This window comes from Hoplias malabaricus, chromosome 1 (assembly GCF_029633855.1).
Source record: "Hoplias malabaricus isolate fHopMal1 chromosome 1, fHopMal1.hap1, whole genome shotgun sequence".
Classification (NCBI taxonomy): Eukaryota; Metazoa; Chordata; class Actinopteri; order Characiformes; family Erythrinidae; genus Hoplias; species Hoplias malabaricus.
In genome coordinates, this window is record NC_089800.1 from 82168552 (window position 1) to 82191595 (window position 23044).

General features: G+C 39.8%; 1 protein-coding gene across 2 annotated transcripts in view; it reads left to right on the plus strand.

Moving 5' to 3' along the window:
- The window catches only part of alk (ALK receptor tyrosine kinase), a 453640-nt gene that overhangs the window by 400898 nt on the left and 29698 nt on the right, over positions 1-23044 (plus strand). For both annotated transcript variants that reach the window (XM_066675096.1, XM_066675104.1), the window contains 5 exons: positions 4373-4486; positions 17094-17259; positions 19647-19794; positions 20740-20850; positions 21116-21257. In XM_066675096.1, coding sequence (XP_066531193.1) covers positions 4373-4486; positions 17094-17259; positions 19647-19794; positions 20740-20850; positions 21116-21257 — 681 coding nt within the window. The remainder of the gene's footprint in view (positions 1-4372; positions 4487-17093; positions 17260-19646; positions 19795-20739; positions 20851-21115; positions 21258-23044) is intronic.

The window sequence follows — 23044 nt, forward strand, 5'->3', positions numbered from 1 at the left end:
CAAGATGTGCAGCACCTATGGATACTGGAAACCTGTTCTAACATTTCTCCTGCTGCGTTGCTAGCAGTGTGTGAAGAGTGGGAGAAGAGGGTTGCATTGACAATCCAACACAATGGGCAGCACTTTGAACACATTTTATAAGTGGTCAGAAACTTGTAAATAACTCATGAAAGAATAAAGTTATGTTAAAACCAATTTTATGAAATTCCCAATAAGTTTGATGTGTCACATGACTCTCTTCCCATTGAAAAAACAAAAGTTGGATCCAAAATGGCTGACTTCTAAATGGCCACCATGGTCACCACCCATCTTGAAAAGTTTCCCCCCTCCCATATGCTAATGTGCCACAAACAGGAAGTTAATATCACCAACCATTCCCATTTAATTAAGTTGTGTCCATATAAATGGCCCACGCTATACATCAATAAAAGGGGAAATTGATTTATACAAAATGGGTCTTTCCTGGGAATAGTCTCTTAATCAAGTGTAAATTCACATTGAGACCAGACTGGCCATACACTATGTATAACCTTCAGAATCATCTTCACTACACAATGCTACAACAAATTTCATTATTGTTTTCTGGCTTATCTCTAGGCAGTCACAACAGATGGAAATTTGAATGCGTCTATATTAATTCCTATTTTATTTTTAAATTAATATCCGGTTTTAAGTTGTTTGTAAGCTTGTTTGATGGCTTTAAAAAAGAAAAATGACAAAAATATGAAAATGCTCTGTGATGTGTCTGTGGACCAGACTAAAATATACTGTCATTTTGGTCTGAGGAGACTTTCAGAGCAGTGAGAGACAGCTTTTTAGCTTCCTCTGACATCATTCATTCATCATTCTGACAAGTGAGGCTGACTGCAGGAATGACCGCAGGGTTTATTTGTAGATTCATCTGGACTAAAGGCTGAGTGCTGAGTCATTGCAATGATATGTCTGAGTTCTAATGTAATGTAACTGCCCACTAACTGAGCATGGGTCTCAAGCACATAGTCTAGAATTTTATTTGATTGATTGAAATACACCTTAGCAATGTCTATGACACAATGGCATGTCTTTTATTTTATTAACAAACACTAAGAAGTTGCTCAGCAAGGTTCGGGCAGATTGGAAATGAAAACACATCACTGCACAGTGCTATATTTCACTAGTTCCTGGGGTAGGAGGATTAAACGACTTCCTCCAGAGTTGTGCTTTGAAAGGGCTTTGATTTGAGACCACCTGCTAGGACTGTCTTTCACTGTCGTGGGTGCTCAGATGCCCTTGTGCCCTGTAGCTCACCTGTCATTCTGTCATTCTGTTTCTACTTTGATAAAAGAAAAAAAAAGAGCCTCACAGCAGGGAACTATGAAGAAAAGCCCAGTATCCAGTGATGAGTGTAACATAAAATTGTGATAATACTGTAATGTAATATTGTGAATTAAAAATGTAAAGCAACATGCGTTTTAAAAATTCCTAACTTGCAACCTGCTTTCCATCCACATACTTCTCTGTCCATTTTCTCCTCTCTGTCTTCACCTGCTGTCATTCATTTCTATTGTCCACTTGCTTTGTTTGTCCCTATGGTCACCCCCCACACCCACCCCTGTCCATGCCCCTGGCCCCGCCCCCACCTGTTCCCTGCTTTGTCCCAGGCTGTCTCATCATTATGTCTCACCTTGATTTCAGTAGTTATACCCACTTTCCCTTCCTTGTTTTGTTGGTCATTGTTTACATTCCATCGTTTACACTGAGTAGTTCTTTCCTTTCCTAAACATGCATGTTCTAGAGTCCAGTGTTGCTAGGTTTCCCTGCACTGTCAGAAAACTGCCACTGTGGTTGTATCCTCAAGGGTACAAAATTTTATTTTTAATTAGAACACATAACTGTACTTTATTTTATTATAATTGTAGAGTTTTTAATTTTCCAGGACTTTTATGTTCTTATATTTTACACAGCTCTTTAAAGCAGTCGTAAAAATACAAAAAAATATTCTGTTTTTAAAAACCATGGTTGCACCTTTAAAGGTACATTTACATAGATTGTACCTTTAATGACTAATAATATACCTCTACCATACTTTTTTCGGAAAGTGTCTGTTTTCTGTGCTAGAGTCCCACTTACACCTCACTGTTCCTTCCTCTCCCAGTTCTCCTGCCCTGTGTTTTGTTCTCTGATTATTATTATTATTATTATTATTGTTTATTTGTACATTTCTCTAGTTGTTTTTGCTTTTTTTTCACTAAATAAACATGGGCAAATTTACTTACACTACTGACCCCATTGTTTTGTCTGTCTACTCAAACTACAGTAACCTCTACCACTCCTGCCTCATCACCCCATTCATTACCCTAAGAACCATACAAGTGTTGACAGACCACCAACATGCTCACCGTCCGCTGAACAGTAAAGCTTTCATCTTTGAGAGTTTAAATGGAGCTGTAGCTCTTGCCTCAGATCTGGAACAAGACCCTCAAGAGAGCAGACAACTCAGCTCTATAGAAAAAGCAGCCAACGTCTGAGACTGGACTTTGTAGTTGTGTTTAATATCTGAGCGGGTTTATATGAGAAAACAAAATGGAAGTGAGTTCCTCTAAAATAAAATATAAGGTGTAAGAAAGGCAAAGATTAGAAATAGTAAACTCTGGAGAATTTGACTGCGAATGTGTTATTGTTGGAGCATGTTGTGGATAGGAGCCTGTCACTTAGGGAGGCGTGATGAAAAAGCCTATGCTAAAAAGCTAACTACTCTGTAGTTGTTGAGACATCCGTGTAATTTTTTTTTTGAATATTTATTTTCTGGGTGTAGATGTATTCATTTATTTTAGCTGTGAAAATGTGGTCTCTGACTTCTTCACAATTCTGTTTCATTTCAAGTAAATAAACAAACACATTAACAATTTTTTTGCCTGCTTGAATTAGGCAGAAATCTGAGGCCAGCTTTTAGCAGATCACATTTCCTGCTGGTGATGTCTCAAATGGGAGGGCAGATAATAGTTGTGCCAGCAGTGAGCCTCATGAAAAGCTGCGAGCAGTGGGGAGGGCTGGACTGTGATGAATGACGCTGGCTCAGCCTGGAGTGGTGCGGGAGTTGCTTTCATGAGAGTGGATGTATTTTTTTTAGGAGGATGATTAAAGACATTGAGATGAGAGGTAGCATTTTTCACATGGTCCCTGTATTGTCTCCAGGACCACATGTGGGGGAGAGAAGTGATCTGTCTTCTCAGGAGCCTGGCAAATAGGAACAATGCTCCAGCTCATGTGGCTTGTCATCATAATTAAGAAACATGCGGTTGGTTGTTGACTTCTTCGCTGGGGGCTGAGCTTAGAACTGACCACCTGTGCTGCCTTGCCTTGCATTTGGGTCTTAGTGTAAAAAATAAAACATCTGCCCTGGAGTTTTATATATATATATATATATCACTACTTGTATAACACTGTACTAAAATGTTTTAGACATTGAAAGATGGTATTGGGTACGGTTTGTGTTGCTATTCAGTAGTAATTAAATGTTTGTTATTATTTAATTGTAATTACAGAATTAAACATATAAAATAACATAGTGACACACATTTATAATATTGACAGCTATAAATCTGACTTGAAGTCACAGCCCTGGACACAGGTTTAAGTGAAAGTGTGAATACGACGTTAAACAGAGTAAAACAAACACAAGAAAGACAGCGAAATAAGTGTAATGTTTAAATATGTAAAAAACAACAACATAAAAGAAAGTAAACCAAGTGAAAATGCTAAAAACCAGAGCTTCTGCTCTTCACTCCTCACTCCTGAGCCCTCACTTTGCACTGAGCTGTGGCTTATTATCATTTATAGAAATGGCCATTCTGAACAGGGCTATTAAGACAGGGGGACAACGGTGCTGTGTTGCTTGAATCCTTGTGGTATGTTGGACAAAGTATTTTACAAATGTTTCATTAAGACCCCGGGAACTGTGTTAACTTGTGGGAAAAGGGCAGAACATGTCTTCTTTAAAATTCACACTTCCAATAGTTGAATCTGAAGTGCAAATGAAGTCATGCTGAATAAAGTTATACATTTGTAACGACGTCTAAGAATTGAAGTCTACAGTGAGATTGGCGAAGGCTCTGTGAATATGCAAGTATTATAAAATAATTAAAGCGAAGGCTTACAGATGTCAAAAACCGAGTTCAAATTATGTTTCAAAGTCCATAAGAAATGCAAACACAGCAGGAGTGTATGAGAAGGATGTGAAAGTGCTTCGCTGAAGTTCTTAGGCATGTGCACATATCAGTGCTCAGAAGAAATGTGTCTGCCTCTTTCACTGAGGACACTGAGAACACGTAGACTGCACAACAACAGAACTCATATGTGAAATTAACCATGACATGTCTTCTTTTATCTTTAGCAAATGGAGAATTCCCTCCAGCTGTTCCTCCACCTACTACAACACCCACCAGTCCGATGGAGACCACCACATCAGGCTCAAGAGCCCTTTCCCTGCTGCCTACCCCAGGTTACTGTGAGTTTGTGTTTCTTTCCTCTGCTTCGTTTGCTGATACTCACTGGTTTTGCACTCATGACCTTTGTCTATGTTCCATTTTTTAAAAACGTGCTCTACCCTATGTCAATTTACTGAGCATCTCACAGGCAACTCATTCAAACTCCTTTAACTCACTCTAGTCTTGTGTTAGAGCAGGTACAGTCCATATATTTGCACACTAACATATCAGGATGTGGATTTGGAGTTGTCTGTGTGCTGTCAGGTTTGTACCCATCACATTATTATGACATGGCATGTTATTATGAAGCATTAGTCAAAATTATGTTGCTTCTTAGCAATTATTTAGAGATGGTAAGCCAAGTCATTCATCCATCCATCCATTCATCCCATTGCGGGGGAAGCAGTCCCCATAAAGAAACCCAGACCTCCCTCTTCCCAGCCACTGCTTCCAGCTCCTCTGGGGGTATACCGAGGTGTTCCCAGGCCAGTCGAGACATGTAGTCTCTCCAGCATGTTCTCTTGGTCTGCCCCGGGGCCTCCTCCCCATTGGACATACCTGGAACACACCTCACCAGGAAGGTGTCCAGGAGGCATCCCGACCAGACGCCCGAACCACCTCAACTGGCTTCTCTCAACGTGGAGGAGCAGCGGCTCCACTCCGAGTCTCTCCCAGATGTCCGAGCTCCTAACCCTGTCTCTAAGGGAGAGTCCAGACACCCTGCGGAGAAAACTCATTTCAGCCGTTTGATTCTTTTGGTCACTTTCCAAAGCTCGTGACCATAGGTGAGGGTTGGGACGTAGACTGAACGGTAGATTGAGAGCTTTGCTTTTCTGCTCAGCTCTCTCTTCACCACAGCGGACCAGTACAGAGCCCGCATTACTGCTGACGCTGCACCGATCCGCCTGTCAATCTCCCGCTCCACGTTTCCCTCACTCGTGAACAAGACCTCAAGGTATTTAAACTCCTCCACTTGAGGCAGGAACTCACTTCCAACCTGGAGAGAGCACTCCCTTTTCCGACTGAGTCCCATGGACTCATGGATTCATTATCACAAGTCATTATCGTGAGATATAAAATAGCTTTATATTTTTTCAAGTGGTGAAAACTGGTTGATTGACAAAATGATTAACTTCACTTGTTCAATTGCAACAATACAATAAACACAAACATTATATACACTGCCCTGTGAAGGACTGGCGCCCCCTCCAGGGTGTATTCCCCGCCTTGCGCCCAATGATTCCAGGTAGGCTCTGGACCCACCGCGACCCTGAATTGGATAAGCGGTTACAGATAATGGATGAATGAATGAACTATATACACTATACACTCATTTACAAGAAACAAAGAGAAACTACTATTTGCGATATAGCCATTGTCACAGAGGTGTTTATGGCATTTCAAAAACAGGAAAGCCCAAAATACATACCCTTGTCATTGAAAGGTCTGGAGAAATGTTGGTGCTTCATATCAATGTCTTTGTTTACATGTGGTATTTATTGTATGATTGTGTTGAACAGAAAATATGGAGGGCAGGACTAATAAATGCAGAAATAAAAAAGTTGAGTTGAGTTAAAATACAATATATGACATAATATATAACACCGGCATCTGTGTTTTTCTTGTTCATTTTATTTAAAAATAAATAATAAATGATCTACCTGGAATCATTGGGCGCAAGGCGGGAATACACCCTGGAGGGGACGCCAGTCCTTCACAGGGCCCCAATGATTCCAGGTAGGCTCTGGACACCCCGCGACCCTAAATTGGATAAGCGGTTACAGATAATGGATGGATGGATGGAATAAATGATCTACCACCAAAGAACAAAGAAGACAGAACATTTTGTTGATTTTAGGAATTACTATTACTTATTTAGGGCGGCACGGTGGCGCAGCAGGTAGTATCATGGTCACACAGCTCCAGGAATTTGGGGCTGCTCTGGGTGACTGTCCATAAGGAGTTTGGTGTGTCTAACAAAGTGGAAAGTGAGTGGACACAGTGTCCATGTGGGTTTCCTATGGGTGCTCCAATTTCCTCCCAAAGTCCAAAAAGGTGGTAGGTGGATTGGCGACTCAAACGTGTCCATGGGGGTGAATGTGTGAGTGTGTGTAGCCCTTTGAAGGACTGGCGCCCCCTCCAGGGTGTGTGCTCGGCTTGCGGCCAATGATTCCAGATAGGCTCTGGACCCACCGCGACCCTGAACTGGATAAGTGGTTATAGACAATGAATGAACGAATTGCTTATTTATTCAATGTAACAGGTTAAATCATGTAAAGATTAAGGAGGCTATGCGCAGCTATATGGAGTTTTATAAACACAATAATGCCTCAAAATGTCTCCCCACCATTTCCCTTTATGATATTTTAGGCAAAGACACACACTCATGTGAAATAAGACGAAATCAGCAGTCCCCCTCTCTCTGTGAGATATAATACGTGTGTAAATGCCAAGTTCCGAACTAACCACAGATGGTGTAGTAACACTACTTTGGGTTCTCCCTGTGAAATACAGCTGAACTAACAGCTCCTACTCGCGCATGTGCGTCTCAGCATTAGAAGTCAGTCAATCAGTCAGTCAAAAGTGAAAAGGCCTATTCTAGGCTGGCCTGCTAGGCGGTCTGGCAAAAAGCAGTGGATCAGACACAGCAATGTTGCTAGAGTTTACAACCCCTCAGTGTCACTGCTGGACTAGCGACCCCTCCAGTATGTGTTCCTGCCCTGCGGCCACTGATTCCGGGTAGGCTCTGGACCCACCGTGACCCTGAACAGGAAAAGTGGTTACAGACAATGAGTGAGTGAGTGAGTGTCACTGCCAGACTTAGAATAGTCCACCAACCCAAAACATCCAGAGAGCAGGGTCCTGAGTTCACTGATGAAGGACTAGAGGACGACCAACACAAACCGTGCAGTGATAGATGAGCTACTGTCTCTGACTTTACATCTACAAGGTAAACCAACGACGTAGGTGTGTTTAACTTGAGCAGCACTGCTGTGTCTGATTCATTGGTACTAGCACAGCACACACTACCAACATGTCAGTGTCACTGCAGTGCTGACAGCGATCTAGCACCCAAATCACACATGCTCTGTGGTGGTCCTGACCTTTGAAGAACAGGGTGAAATGGGGATAAAGTATGCAGAGAAACAGGTGGACTACAGTGTGTTGTAGAACTACTATGTGCTCCTGTGTGGTCAGTGGAGCTGATAAAATGGACAGTGAGTGTAGATACAAGGTATGTGTTCTTAACTCAGTGATTGTTTACTGCATGTGTGTGTGTAAGTGTAAAGAGTGTGGCCTTTACCGGATCATTATTTGTCCTGGTCACTGTACGACGTTAAGTCAACCTGATTAAACATCACGGAAAGGCCAGTTACATTAAAACATTTTAAACAAGTCTTCTGCTAGGCATTCATACCATAACACAGAGAGAATCTGAGTCTGAAACATAAACCTCCTCACATTTACCCTTTTAGAAGGTCACCTTAAGTCGGGATAATAAGCAGAGGCTGCAGATAACATTACATTATATGATCTTCTAATAACAGCAGGAAGGGGGAGATGTTGAAGGGGTTAATGGCTGTAGATATAGAGAAAGTTGGTGTTCCCTGTGTTTCCTGAATCTGTTTAGGGTCTCTTTAGTGCCTCTGAATGTAAATTTCTCTGAGCGCCGATGTACTTTATCAGGTGAGATAGCGCATTCCCCTCACGCTCTCTCTCTCGTCTGACTTGCCGTTGAATTAATCAGAATTCTTGGCCGAGGCCCAGGTGATGTTTGTGACATGACTCCCACGCAATCGCAGACTTAATAAATCTGAATGAGCTGCTAATCTGCAATTCGTTAGGACTTGTTAGAGAGAGCCCACCCACTCAGATCCAGGCCCCGCTGGTGTGGAGAGATTGTGGCAGCTTGCCTAGTGGAAAGTGCTGTAGGCTTTACTAAAATATATCACCGGAGAGGTTTTTTTTTTTTTAAAAACCCATTTCTATTTGTATTTTTTGCCTAAGCTGAGCATTATAATCAGAATCTGTACCCCGCCAGAAAACAAGGTACAAACATTGAATGTCCCCTCAAAGGCACAGCATTCGTCTTATCATTGTCTTACAGTGGTGCCCCTTAAATACAGCACATGGTCACTGTGGACACCTTCTCATCCAGTTTTTCTTTTTGTAAAATAAGGCTTGTACAAACTTCCTGTAGTAAGAGCAAATCTTGTTTCATGTTGGCACATTTCTGTATGGGTCTGACTACATGAAGCCTTGAGAACTGTTCCATAATTACTTCTGGATCACAAACTCCACTCCAGTTTAGTCCTAAGATTTGGATCGTGCTACATTACTCCAGAGAGCTGATGCTCCATGCAATAATGGGCAGCATAGTGATCTTAGACCCAAAATTCAGCTCCTCCACACCATCACATGCTCTGAGAATATAGGGTCCATAACCTGAGGAACACTTTACAAATCTTGAAACTACTCAAACGCAGAGCTGAAAGCCAAAGTCATGGCAGTTTGAATCAGCTGTGACCAGTTCAGCCATTTTATAGAAGCATTAGTCAACAGGACCATTGAATAAGAGTGAACTAAATAAGTTTCTGGAGGACTAGAGCTATGGCCCGGTAGAAATGATCTAAAATATTTAATGTAAATAGAGCTGACGGGAGGATCTGCCTCTTGTGTGATGAATTTGATTTCAGAAGGTAAATGGAATCCTGCTGCATGGACCTGATGCAAATGACGCTCAACATGAAAAGTGCATTTCATCAGCCCAGTCACTGTCTGCTTTATTACTGTTTCCAATATATGTGGAAGGAGTGCACATGTTTAATTCAAGTACAGTCAAAGCAGTATTTTTGAAAGTGAAAGTTCAATCCAAAACCATAACCCTCAAAGAAGCCATTATAAAAATTGCGATGCTATATTTGCATGTATCCCACACTGAGTATTGTGAGGACACATGTTTTTTCTCCTCGCCCAGAATTTGTTTAGCATTGCCCCATTTACCAGATTACCCACAACCACTGTTGGCAGGTTACAGCTTGTACAAAACTCTGCAGCTAAAGCACTAAGTCATATCAGTGGAAAAAAGAAACATTGCACCTGTTCTTGCATCATTGCGCTGGTTGCCTGCTTCTTCTAAAATTGATTTTCCTACAGTTCGTTGTTCTTTTATTAGGTTTTAAAGCTGGAGACGACTTTGTACCATTGTGAATTAAGAGGCGTCTGACTGGCTTTATTCCAAAATGGGCTTCAAAGTCATCAAATGCCTTCTAGATGTTCCAAGAGGTAAAACAACGGTCTTCAAAGATTTGGAAGTCTTTTCTGATCCATTATGTACCTCCAGATGACAGCCAAAGCATTCAATTATAATTTATTCTTGTTGAATATATATAATTATGATATAAATATATTATTATAATATTACTGTTGAATATTAGCATTTTTGTTTTCCTAATTTTCCTTATTTTTTTTCTTCCTAACCTCAAAAATCTTTTTTTAATTTTGGCTGATCTTTCATCTCCCCTTGTTTTTTTTTTTGTATTATTATTATTATTATTATTATTATTATTATTATTATTATTATTGTTTTATTTATTTATTTTTGCCCATTTCTGTGAAGCTGTTTGAGAATCTTTGTTTTACAAATGCTACCCAAATAAGGTTATTATTTCAGAATTTGCATTAATTTTACCTTTATTATCAACCTGAAAAGAGTCCCTAATAAATATTAATATCTACAGTGTGCAATTTTGAATTATGTGTACAGTAGAATCCAGAGGCACATAAATGCACACTAAAAATATACATTCAAAATATTGCTCTGAAAGTGACAGAAACTAATTTTATTTGGAGGAATTAAAACTAATCTTATAGTGAATAAAAGTTACTTAAAATCAGATATGAACAATTTTTATGACTTTATCTAAAAGCAGGTAGTTTCAAACCAGCCTCTTCTCAAGATTAATTCATATATATTTGTTTCTGAAAATCGATTTCTAAGGATTCATACAATGTTTAAGAAATTGCATTTTGCATTTTGTGTATATGCAGCTGATTCTGTGATATGTCCAGCATGACAGCACCCTTCAACATAACCCAAACCCAGTATCATGAAATATATTTTTAATTCTATTACAGTCAATTTAGTCTGGGCTAGTTTAGCCCAATCAGAACGAAGTTATATAGAGTGTAAGTTCTACAATTACAGATTGCTGTCCACCAGTTTCAGAGACAGTAGCACATCTGTTGCAGCACAGTTTGTGTTGGTCATCCTCTAGTCCCCAGCCCCCCACCCATCAAAATTTGCTAGATATGTTAAAAATGTTAATGTTATTAATATAAATTTTTGGTCAGTGGAGTATTCTCAGTCCAGCAGTGACACTGAGGGGTTTTAAAACTCCAGCAGCACTTCTGTGTCTGATCCACTCGCACCAGCACAACACTAACACACCATCATTATGTCAGTGTCATTGCTGCACTGAGATCCACCACTCAAATCACACCTGCAGGATGTTAGCCTGATTTGAACATTGTATTCTGTATGTTTCAGTGAACTCAGTTTTCAAGGCCTTGGCTCCAAAAACAACAGCTCTAAAGAATTCAAGTTTGGGAAATGGTTATGTAAAATTAAAAAAAAGAACAACAAACAAATTATAAATGTAATCCAAAATTTGATGTAAATAGGAACAAAATAAAACAGTGCAGTAAACATGATTTAAAATAAATAAATAAATAAATAAATAAATAAATAAATATCTGCCATGTGTATCTCTTTAAATGGACTTCTTACTTTCACTCAGTGGGTAATTTCTTTTTCAAGCTCTCTGGATCCCCACACTCGCCTTCAACTTTTCTCTATCTCCGTATTGATTTCTCTTGCTTCTGTCCCTCCTAACACCCCACCCCCCCAACTGTGTGTGTGTGTGTGAGTGGTGAAACGCAGCCAAACAGAGCGGCTGTCCGTGCTGACTCACCTCCTGAGCGTGGAGGACAGTGCTCACCTAGATGAGCTTTTTTTTCTGACTTTGTCTCTGTGATTACTTTCTGTGATGGAAAGAAAAGAAGGGAGAAAGAGAAGGAGAGAGTGAGTCGCATCACTAACATCATGATGTGCTGAGTTGGGTTCTCCTCACTTCTGGAATCAGCCATTTTTACCAATTAAGATCTGAGGTAGTGAGATGAAAGACGTTGTTATGGGGGCTGTATTAGAACAGAAACAGTGACATTGTCTGGCCTCTTCTCACTAGTGGAGCTTTCTGTTCGCTTCAGATCTAATTACAGACATCCTCTGGGCTATGTGTTTTTTGTTCCTTGGCGAAGACCGCTTAGCTATTGTGCATTGAGAATGAGGGCTTTGGAAGCATGACATGTGCGTGTCAGGATGATGAAGCAAGTGCTGATATTACACACTACATGAAACAGACAACTATCATCAGCTTCGATGAGTTTTAGCACTTTTGGACAACATCTGAACACCCGGGCCGTCTGAGCTGTTTACTGACAGCCAGTGGAGAAACTGAATTTAGCTCCCATCCTTCTGCTCCTGCTAAACCTCATGTCCATCATTTTGGCTGATGAGAGACCACGGGGCAGAGGTGAAAGACACAAGCTATGAGTCTTTACTCATCATTGTCTACAGCTGAGGACATAAAAATGAAACGACTTTCTTCCATTGATGTTCCTAAACTTCTAGCTGTATTAAGGGATCATGTCTGTGTTGTTTTGTTTCTATAAGGCGCCTAGGTTTCAAACACCGTACGGTCCAAGGGTTCTGCTTTCCGAGTACCGCATGATTTCCTGTGTTCAGAATGTTCTATATTCACAGTGTCCTACATTTTAATATCCTGTGTTTCCAAGCCCTATATTAGAAGGGTCACATAGGGTCATCAATGATCATGTGAGGGGACAGGGGATTGATTCTTTAATAGGAATAGGGAGTGTTGATTGTTTAATACAGAGGTTTTAAAGCTTAATACCTAACTAAACAAACCTTATAATGCACAAGGTTGAGGGTGGCATCCAGAGTATATTTGAATACGTAGAATAATAGTCCAGTTCTAGTCATAATAAGAATGAAAGAGAAGAGAAACAATCAGATTTGTGGACAGTTATTTAATGGTCCATTGATATTTGCCATGATTTTTTATTCCCTACTGAAAAACATAATCCAGCCAGGGACCATATCACCCTGGGATCACAGGGCCTTGGAAACATAGGGCTGTTCCCTTGACATTTCACTGAGCAAATACAGGGCCCTTGGACCAGAGGGAGGAGCCCTGCTGGAGCACCCTGTATACAAGCCATGGTTATGGCCTGTCAGTTGTAGTGTCAGTGAATCTGCACTGAAAACAGAAAGCTGAATCTTTTTTGAATGGATATTATCAGCAGAATCTGTCAAAGACGACACAATTAAAGCTCACTTTGGTGCCAAAATACTGCCATGGAAACTAAAAGATTCTGGTTTGTTTTGGACATGTGGCTTTGTCTCCCAAGTCTTTTTCACTGTTCTATTTATGCTTCCATTTCAATAATTTCACACACAGGCATAATTAATCTCAGACACATACAGCAATGCTCTTACCCCAGTTTTGCATCATCAGTTCAAGCTGGTGAAATAACACAACTTTGCGAAATGAGAATATTATCTGTTTCGGAAATGCAATTTGAAAAAGGTATTTGTCTAATATCACTTTTTAGCATTAATTTATACAACAATGTATCTGAATATATATATATATATATATATATATATATATATATATATATATATATTTATATTTATATAAATGTTTCCATACTGTTGCCATTGTGCAAAATGTTTCCTCTCGCTTTTTTTTTAATTTTTTTGGAATATATAAATATTCTAGACAATATTTGCATACAACTTTCTTACAGCTGATGATTATTAAATGAAAATACCATCAATAATAAGCCACGCTACTTCTGTACATTGATGGTGCTGTCTTACTAAATTCATTACAATTTAAAATACATAACAATACAATTGTTATGAATCACAGAAAGCATGCGGTAAGCCACTGTGGGAGACATCTCTAAATCTTTAAAGCTTAGGATTAGGGTTATGTTTATCTAGGGTTAGTTTTAGGATTGTGTCTGTGTTTTCATGTTGGGTAAGTGTCAGATATTAATGTGTACATCCATGATTTCCAGGCGCACACATTAGAAAACCGTTCATTCATTTATGTGTTTGTCAAGTATGCATACATTCACGTTGACATCAGGCTGCAGGAAAGTAGAAAATGTAGTCATTTAACATACATAGATACTACATACATTAAAGTTTGGAGATCAGAGGTGTACATATAATAATGATTGTTGCCATATATTCTTTCTATCAATTGATGAACCATGCTGGGGCATTATGGGAAATGTAGTTTCTGTAATGAACATGTGAGGACAGAATGTTTATGTTTAGTCGTTCAAAACAGCAATACAAGGAACAGGAAACTTTATAGCCTACATATCGACTTTTCCCCCAATTTATCAAGGCGTATGCTCCAGAGATTTGGGTCTGTGACACCACTGCTTTCTTCTGAGCCGATTTAGAGATATTCCTGCTCCTGCTCTCTCTGGGTTTGTGCCTCATCTCACAGCTCATTAGGAGATTATAGGGGGTTCTGTTGTGTTTTTGTAAATGCCTGACAAAAGAGCTGGTGCCTGGTGTGTGTGTGTGTGTGTGTGTGTATGTGTGTTTCTGTGTGTTTGTCAGATTATAGCTCAGAGAGAAATAGAATATTTGTAAGAGTGTGGATTTGTGTGTGTGTGGTTTGTGTATCCATCAGTATTCACTCTTATTAGAACTTGTGTGCGCCCCAGAGAGCACATTTTAATATATGAAAAAAAGAAAAAGTTGGATTGATTGTGCTATTTTTGGTTGTATTTGGTTGTATTTTATGTTGTTTAGTCATGGAGTGTGTGTGTGTGTGTGTGTGTGTGTGTGTGTGTGTGTGTGTGAGAGAGAGAGAGAGAGAGAGAGAAATAGAAAGATGAAAGAGTCAAAGTCTCATTTGTGAAGTTTGGGAGTAATGGGGAAATGGAACATGTCAGTCATTGCCGGCAGAGACAAATGAGAAATGAGATCTGCATACGTTTGTGCTTCTGTGTGTGTGTGTGTGTGTGTGTGTGTGTGTGTGTATGTGTGTGTGGGCGAAGCAGAAGGTAAGTGGTAGCGTTATTTATGCAGAGAAGTGTGAGCGGCATTTAAAGACTGCCAACTTGCTCCATACTTGCTGCAGGGAATGGCCAGTGACTGCACAGGACATTGGTTGCTCTAAACTGTGAAGATTTTTACATCAGAATTAAATGAAATAGTTCAAAGAAAGCAATGCAATTTACACAGTTTTGCCCTTTTCTCAAAAATACAGTCAATCAGCCAGGAAGTCGTATGTTTATTCCTTAACCCCACTTTTTTTTTTTCTTTTGGCATCCAATTTCACCATCTACTGCCAAAGCCAATACCCGCCAACCCCATCTCCTAACCCCACAAAACTGGGACTTTGAAGGCAAGCTTGGACTTCTTCAAAGATATTCAAAGTGAAGTGACATAATTTTGCCCAGCTTCTACCACATCGTCAACAGAGAGTTCAACACACTTTCAGGAGAACACTAGCCAATTACATTTACATTTGTTCAATCTTTATAAAAGAACATGAAATGAAACTACGCTATGCTATGAAGCAGCCGCACATAAATGCTTGCATCGATGTTTGTTTTGTATATTGTTTTACAGGTAGCTACAGATAACCCCATTATCAAGAAACCTTTGCACTTGTTTCGTTTGATTTCACATAGTGACGGTGGTTATTTGACCTTTCAATTTGAATAATTACACTGGTTTATGATTAGTTCAAAACTATTTCCAATCCACAGAGAGAACATCACCTCTGAATTAAATACACGTGTTTTCAACATCACAGGAATAATTTAATGTATACTTTCAGTGTGATGAATAATGCTGAGGAGCAAATATACTTTGGTTGACAGTAAAAACCTCAAGCTTGTCCAGCGAAAAGAGGCCAATTTGATTGATTAATTTTTGACTCATAATTTCTTCTTCCTGTATGAGCTGTACCTAGTTTGAACAATGGTACTCTTATAATGGTGATATTCAACAGCTTTTTGTATTAATTTGGTTTGCATCTAAAATTATACAACAATTTTGTGTTGTAATAGACGGTGTGATATAATAAGCCTTTTGGTAATTATATAGATCTAATCTAAGGTATGGCTTAATAATCCTTACATCTGGTAGTAAATAAATGTGTGTGTGTGTGTAATGTATTGTCCAAGTTTCAAAACACCATAGTAATGCAACCTAATACAATATATGAACATTCAGCTTCTGTTCTGTATTGACAAGTAAAGTTTTAATGCTGAATTTTAGACTATTACTGGGATGTTATAATATCAGGTGCTGTATCACATGTGTTCTATTTCCTCAGAGCACTGATTATTAAAATTACTTACTCTCAAACCCCCAAAAAACTACCGTTATATAGTGTCAAGCTGATGTCTTTTCCTGTTTCATCATGTGTCCACTGCATGTTGCAGCATTTAGACTCAGCAGTGATCTTTTCTCTCTCTGCATCTCGCCGGCATGAAACAAACAACAAACACAAGTGCTCTTGGCTCCATCTCTAGGAGCTTGATTCCAAGAGCCCACTGCAGCCCCCAGCAGCACCGCTGTGCCAATCTGACAACAGCAATCTCCCATCTAATGGCAAATGGGAGAAACGCTGTCAGCCCTCTGTGCACCATTACAGCTCTAATGAGGAGTAATGGCTGTCCCCATCGTGCCACCATTGCTGGGCATGGGGAAATGATCGGCTGAGCACATGGGCCAACGTCTACAAGTGCACTAAGAGCACAGGGGCAAGGGTCTGTTATTAACAGATGTGTTGTGCTGCTTGTTTTCTGTGTGGGTTTCGAATAAGGATTCAGAGTTAATGGAGACCCCAGCATTTTTATACTTGTATGTTTGTGCCAGAGTGGGGACCCTGGGTTAGATTACACAGTTTGATGATTTGTGTCTAATGCACAGTTGAGTTGTGTAATGGTTATTTGCTGTAGTTAAGATATTGTAAAATAAATAAAGTATAAAGTGTGACCTGACCAAAATGTATGGCATGTCTCATATTGAGGGATGTCCCTCAGCAACTTCCTCCAAAAGTGACATAGTACAGTTTCTGCAGTGCTCAGCCCAGAGGCTCTATTCTCTCTATTTCATGTCAGTGATTTTGACAATGATTTTCAAGCTGTATTTTTAAGGTAAAGTGTTCTGCAAAGTGTTCCACTGACTTTGTTCACTGTAGAGAGTGTTCACCTATTTTCAACAACAAAACATTTTGACAAGGGAGTGCTCAAAGTTATGCATGCAGCTGTAGTAGGAATACTCCTCTATTCAGTCTAAACCCCTTGTGTTCATTGCTAATGGGGCTGTGTACAGCTGCTCTGTTGGATGTGAACCAGCCAAAGCTGCATCACTGGGTTTGGGCTGGAGATATTATATTATATTATCTCACAGTTATACAGAAGAGAATTGTCTATGTAACTAACTGTTAATGTATGAACATATGGAACGAGTGTCTGTTTTCTGTGTATTTGCAGCTCCAAGGTGGACTTTCCACACTTGTGGAGCCATTGGCCCAGATGGTCCCACCCCTTCTCAGTGCGCCAGCGCCTACCGCAACACCAACATCAATGTGACTGTGGGAACGAAGGGAGTGCTTAAGGGCATCCAGATGTGGAGAGTTCCTGAGACAGGGAAGTACAGGTAATGCCTCTGACCAGTCCTATGCAGATCCATCTTTCTTAAACTTGCTTAATTATTTCTACAATTACTGTCCATTTGATCAGCTCCACTTTTTTCTAGTAATACAAACTGCAGTTGATCTGTTTCATCATTTTTCACAGTGCTTAGAGACCACCACAGTATTTTTTGAGTGGTGGAAAATTCTCAGTAATAGAGTAGCGGTGATATGTTGGTGATGTGTTATTGTGTGTTGTGGTGGTATGAGTGGATCAGGCACAGCAGTGATACTACAGTTTTTAAACACATAGATGTCACTTCTGGACCAAAAATATCCAGCAAACTGTGTCCTGTGAATAGCTTCTGTGAACATTTTTGACGGTTTGGAGAATGACATGTGCAGCAACAGATACTAAGCTAGCCACCACACAGCATCAATAAGGATGCGCTCCCTCGGTCGACACCAGCAGCAGCGAGCAGCAGTGATAACAGGACACAACCCACCAGCAGCAACAACAGCAGACTCCCTCCGTCAACAACCACATCTGACACAAGAAGGCAGGCAGCTGCTGAAAAGCAGCAACCAATATAGGCTTCCCTTGTCAGCAGACCCAGATATTAGTATCAGCAAATTTAGAGCTACAAAATGCCTGTATGGCCAGTTGAGTCTGTTTTTCAGGCCACAAATTCTGTGATCAAGGTTAACTGTGTCTAGAGGAAGGAGTCGGATTATGATGCTGCTCCTCTACCTCTGCCCCATATATAGCACTGTGTATATGAGATAACATTAGTGGCCATGCTTTATGGTTATAAATAATAATTTGTTTGCTGTTTACTAGTTTCATCAAGACCCGTTCCTAATACATAAGATTGTATTTTATCAATAAATTGGCTGTGATTATGGTTCTGATAAGTAACACAAAATGACACCGTTCCCTCCCACACACACCCACACAGACACACATTCAGTTTCTTCATCTCTCACACACCGATAGAACTGCCTCCCCATCTCCTCAGTAAATTGTTTAGCAGTCATTTCACTGATGATTAAACTAGAACTTGTTCCTTCTAGACACAGCTCTAGTCTGGGATCGAACGGAGCCAGGCTGTTCACTTAATTGGCATCTGCAGAAGCTGAGAAATGAGAAAACACATTTCCAGAGTAATCAAGGAAATTGGTGAGGTGGCATCTGAGCAGAGTAGAGTCTTACGCTCAGTAATGTCCACTTTAGAAGAGGCACTGGGGCTGACCTTATTGAATTCTGTAAAGGTTTATACTCCTGACTCGGGGCACCAAGGGGACCCATGAGGATCTATACACTGTCCAGATGTTGTATTTAAGCCACAGAAATGGAGGTTTATTACATTTGCTTTGCTACTCTTTTTCAGACTACTATAACTGTATGACTGGGTCAATGAGGTGTACAACTCTTATTAGAAAGGATGATGTTCATTACAGTCATCTGTTGATATGTGGCTCTGCATACGTTGTGAAGACCTCCACAGGACCACCACAGAGCAGGTATTATTTGGGTGGTGGATCATTCTCAGCGCTGCAGTGACAGTTGGGGTAGGGTTACTGTGTGGGTTGTGCTGGTAGATACGGATCAGATACAGCATCCAGTGCCTACTTGTGCAGGACTAGAGGACGGGCGACAAAACTACTGCCTCTGATTTTATAATTACAAAGTGGACCAGCAAGAGTGGACTGTGTTTAAATGTTTAAATTCTCCAGCAGGACTGTTGTATCACTGTAGTGTTGAGGGTGATCCACCACCCAAATCAGGCCTGTGGGAAGCCAACAAAGTATGCAGAACAACAGATGGACTGCAGTCTGTAAATGACCATAGTGCACCAGTTTGGACAGTGGAGCTAATAAAATGGACAATGTGTGCAGAGGCCATTTTGGAGACTTTTATTTTTTTGCAATACCATGTCCTTGTTAATTGCATTGTGAGTTATACACAGTATTATATTTATCTTCAGTATTAAGTGAATAATAAGATTTTTATGATATTGAGCATTCATTTTTACCAACTTCAAATCATAATGAAATACATTTTAAAAAGTTTCAGGTAGGGAATCCATCTCTGAATACTTGTAGAACATATTTGATTGTTTATTTGTTAGTTCATAACAGAGCAGGACTTTAAATGAGGACAGAAAACAGAAAGTTAGAATAAACTCACAACTGAAATAGAAGAAGACATCAATTTATATAAATCACAGTATATTATATATCTTTTAACAAGTTTCCAGTGTTACCAAGAGCCTTGGGATATCTAAATATAACATCTTAAAACCGTTTCTGGCATCTAGCTTGTAGTATTTCAGTCTACACTGCATACATCACTACTGAATAAAAGAGGAGCTGGCTCTTCTAACACTCTGATGTGTTGTGGTGGGTCCAGGATTACAGCATATGGTGCGGCAGGTGGGCGCAGTGTTCTAACCACACTCAGGTCTCATGGAGTTTACATCACTGGAGACTTCAGGCTGTTGAAAGACGAGGTGCTGTACATCCTGGTGGGACAACAGGGAGAGGATGCCTGTCCCAGAGTGAGCTCAAGAAACCATATTACATCACATTATTATCCTCAGGACTCATCCACTGTACAGTGCATGCTGAAGGACCATTGTTGATTTCAGTCATATTTAACTTATTTATTATATTAATTGTACCACTTTAGAATAAGACTACACTTATAAAGGGTAATAAAGCATTTACAATCTGTTTTTAATGGTTATTAATTATGTTCCAAATGAATTAAGTCATTAATAATCAGTTATAAATCTTAGATAGAAAGTGCAACAGTGACCTGCTGTTTGTCAAATAGTGAACCCACATCCATCTCCAGTCTTAACCCTTAGATCTCTGGATACTTAACATACTTTGTCTTCTCCTTCAGTCGACATTAACCCTGTCATCTGCAACACATAGCTGTGAACCGTTTACTCACTGAGTTTAATCAATCAATTAATAGAATGCCTTTTTGAACATTGATGATAATGTGGTGCACGTTATTGTGTGTCCTGTGACTTTCAATATTAGACAAAAAAGAGGTCAGTGTTTTCCATTCTCTCTCTGAGTTACAAATTAGTATTAATTGCTTTTAAGGGCTTTACAATTTGATTAATAACAATGCAATAAACAGGTTTTTTAAAGCATTTATAAACCTTAATAAATGTAGTCTTATTTTAAAGTGGTACAGTATTAACATTTCAATATTCTTCACTTTGGATCATTGTAAGAACTGTATGTCAATGTGAAATATGGTAGAAATATAGGGCTGATCGATTGCTTGATTGATTGATCAATCGAGCAGTAGATATTACAAAAGTGTGTTCTCTACTTAAAATCAGAGTCTGAAAACAGAGGAAAAAAGTATGTTTTTGATTTTCCTTCTGCATCCCTCTCTCTCTCACTCCCTCTCTCTCTCTCTCTCTCTCTCACTCTCTCTCTCTTTCTCGCATTCTCTCTCTCGCTCTCTCGCTTCCTGTCAGTCTCTGGAGCCTCTGAGGCAGATCTGTCTGGATCAGAGAGGTCCTCCCGAAGGCAAGAGTATGCTCCGAGGAGGAGGGGGAGGGGGAGGAGGTGCGACCTACATCTTTAAGGTGAAGATTCTGTGTACACACCGCCGCTCTCCAAAACAATAAAATAAATGTTAGGCTAAACATTTGAGAGTGAGTGAGTGAGTGAGTGAGCTACCAGCCAGTTCCCTGAGGTGCTTTGCATTTCATTTAAAATGGAAGGCTTTAAATGTTTTCGGCTTGAACATATGGTTTAAGGGAAACTGATAATACCTTATTGAGTTATTAAGAGTATAACTGGTAGCTGTTCCAGGTTCAGTGCAGAAACCGTGTTGCTGGATGCTTTCAGGTGGAGAACGGAATCTACATTCCTCTGCTCATTGCCGCTGGCGGTGGAGGTCGTGGCTACAGTGGTAACTCGGAGAGCCAGAATGAGTTGATTGATCATTATCTGACCACCCCTGGCCTCAACGGCATTTCAGGAGCTGCAGGTAAAAATCAGTTTTATCATCGTTCAGGTCAAGCTTTCTTTTCTTGAGTCCTGACTATGACCTTGTGTTATCAGTGAGGCTACACTGGTAAATGACAGTCTGACCAAACTGATTGGGATTGGTCTCTCATTACTTGCAGTGTGAAAACTCTCATACAAACAAAATCTGCAATCCACTTTGAACAAATCTGAATTGCTCTTAATCAAGTCTCCAAATACATTCATCTGCTGCTTTAACACAATTAAAACTCAATTCAAGCTCATGTTAAATGTGCTAAACCTGAAAGATTTGAAATGAGAATGAAAACAAGTGTTTAGACCCAATCACAACACATCATACACCACAGCCACCCATAAAAACAGGACGGAAAGAACAGCACTGAGGGGCACACTGTTTCAAGTTCACTCGTGAAGGGTCGTGATCTTGTCAGCGTGAGCTTCTTGAATGATTGGATGAAATAAGCCTTACAGTTTCTCAAGGACACTGTGTGTATTCTCCCATGGACAGGGCTCATTGAATACTAATGCATTTTTGGGTGTGGGACAAGAGGAATTGTATAAGCCTGTGTGTGTGTGTGTGTGTGTGTGTGTGTGTCTGTCTGTGTGTCTGTGTGTGTGTGTGTGTGTGTGTCTGTCTGTGTGTCTGTGTGTGTGTGTGTGTGTGTGTGTGATATGTGAGATATGAGCCCTGTGGTGCACAGAGGATGTTCATTTATGCCATGGTTTATACAGAGTATTATCACTTTTAGATCAATACTTTGTCTCTATTTTTGGTCTTTTATTATCTATCTATCTATCTATCTATCTATCTATCTATCTATCTATCTATCTATCTCTCTCTCTCTCTGTCTCTCTGTCTCTCTCTCTCGCTTGCAACAAAAATGTGAAACAAGGACATTTATTAAAATAATAGCATAGTTTTGATGATTTTTCAGTATTTTATTTTATTTAGTATTTATTTATTTCAGGGAGAGCTTTAGCATTGCTTTAATGGAGAGTGTTAATGCTACAGCTCAGTGTGAGGCCCACACTGTGTGTGTGTGTGTGTTGGTGGCATATATATATATATACACCTCATTGTGGGGACCAGCATATTTTACATGTTCACATTATAGACTTGTCAAATATCAGGAACAAAAAACAAAAACAAGGCTGTGTGTGTGTTTGTCTGTTTGTGTGTGTGCGTACATGCCTGCGTGTTTGTGTCCATTCTTTGGGCTCCCATGGCCCTCTCCTACTGTGAATGCAGTATGACTTCTATCAGTGCCTTGCTTTTCAAAGGCCAGCACCCCATTGTGTTCTATTTACTGCTGCTGGAAGCCCGCACAAGAGGCCAGCACAAGGCCTTCATCACAATTCCTCTTGTATTCCATCACTGAGGTAGCTCACAAATGCGTATTTCCATCTTCTGTATTCTACATGAAGCACAAAGTTGTTTCATTTTGTTAAACTCATACAAACTGACCCCATTTTTCCTGCAGATTTTTATGTGGCGTAAAAATATAAGAATTTAGAGTTTGGTTCATACAGAACACCACATTAAAACCAATCATTATCACCTTTAACGTGTTGTTAATGTAAAAATGTAAAGCTTTGAGGATCTTTTTTCCAACATTCTTGTTCTTTTCACCAGTGGAAACACTAGATGCTGTTTGCAAAAATTCAAGGAAAAATAAAGGTCCAAAAATGCATGGAATATCATTTGGTTACATTATCATACATTAAATTTAAAGAGGCATTTCCGCCTACAACCCAAGTGTAGTATATCATTTGTGGAGTTGTGCAGTT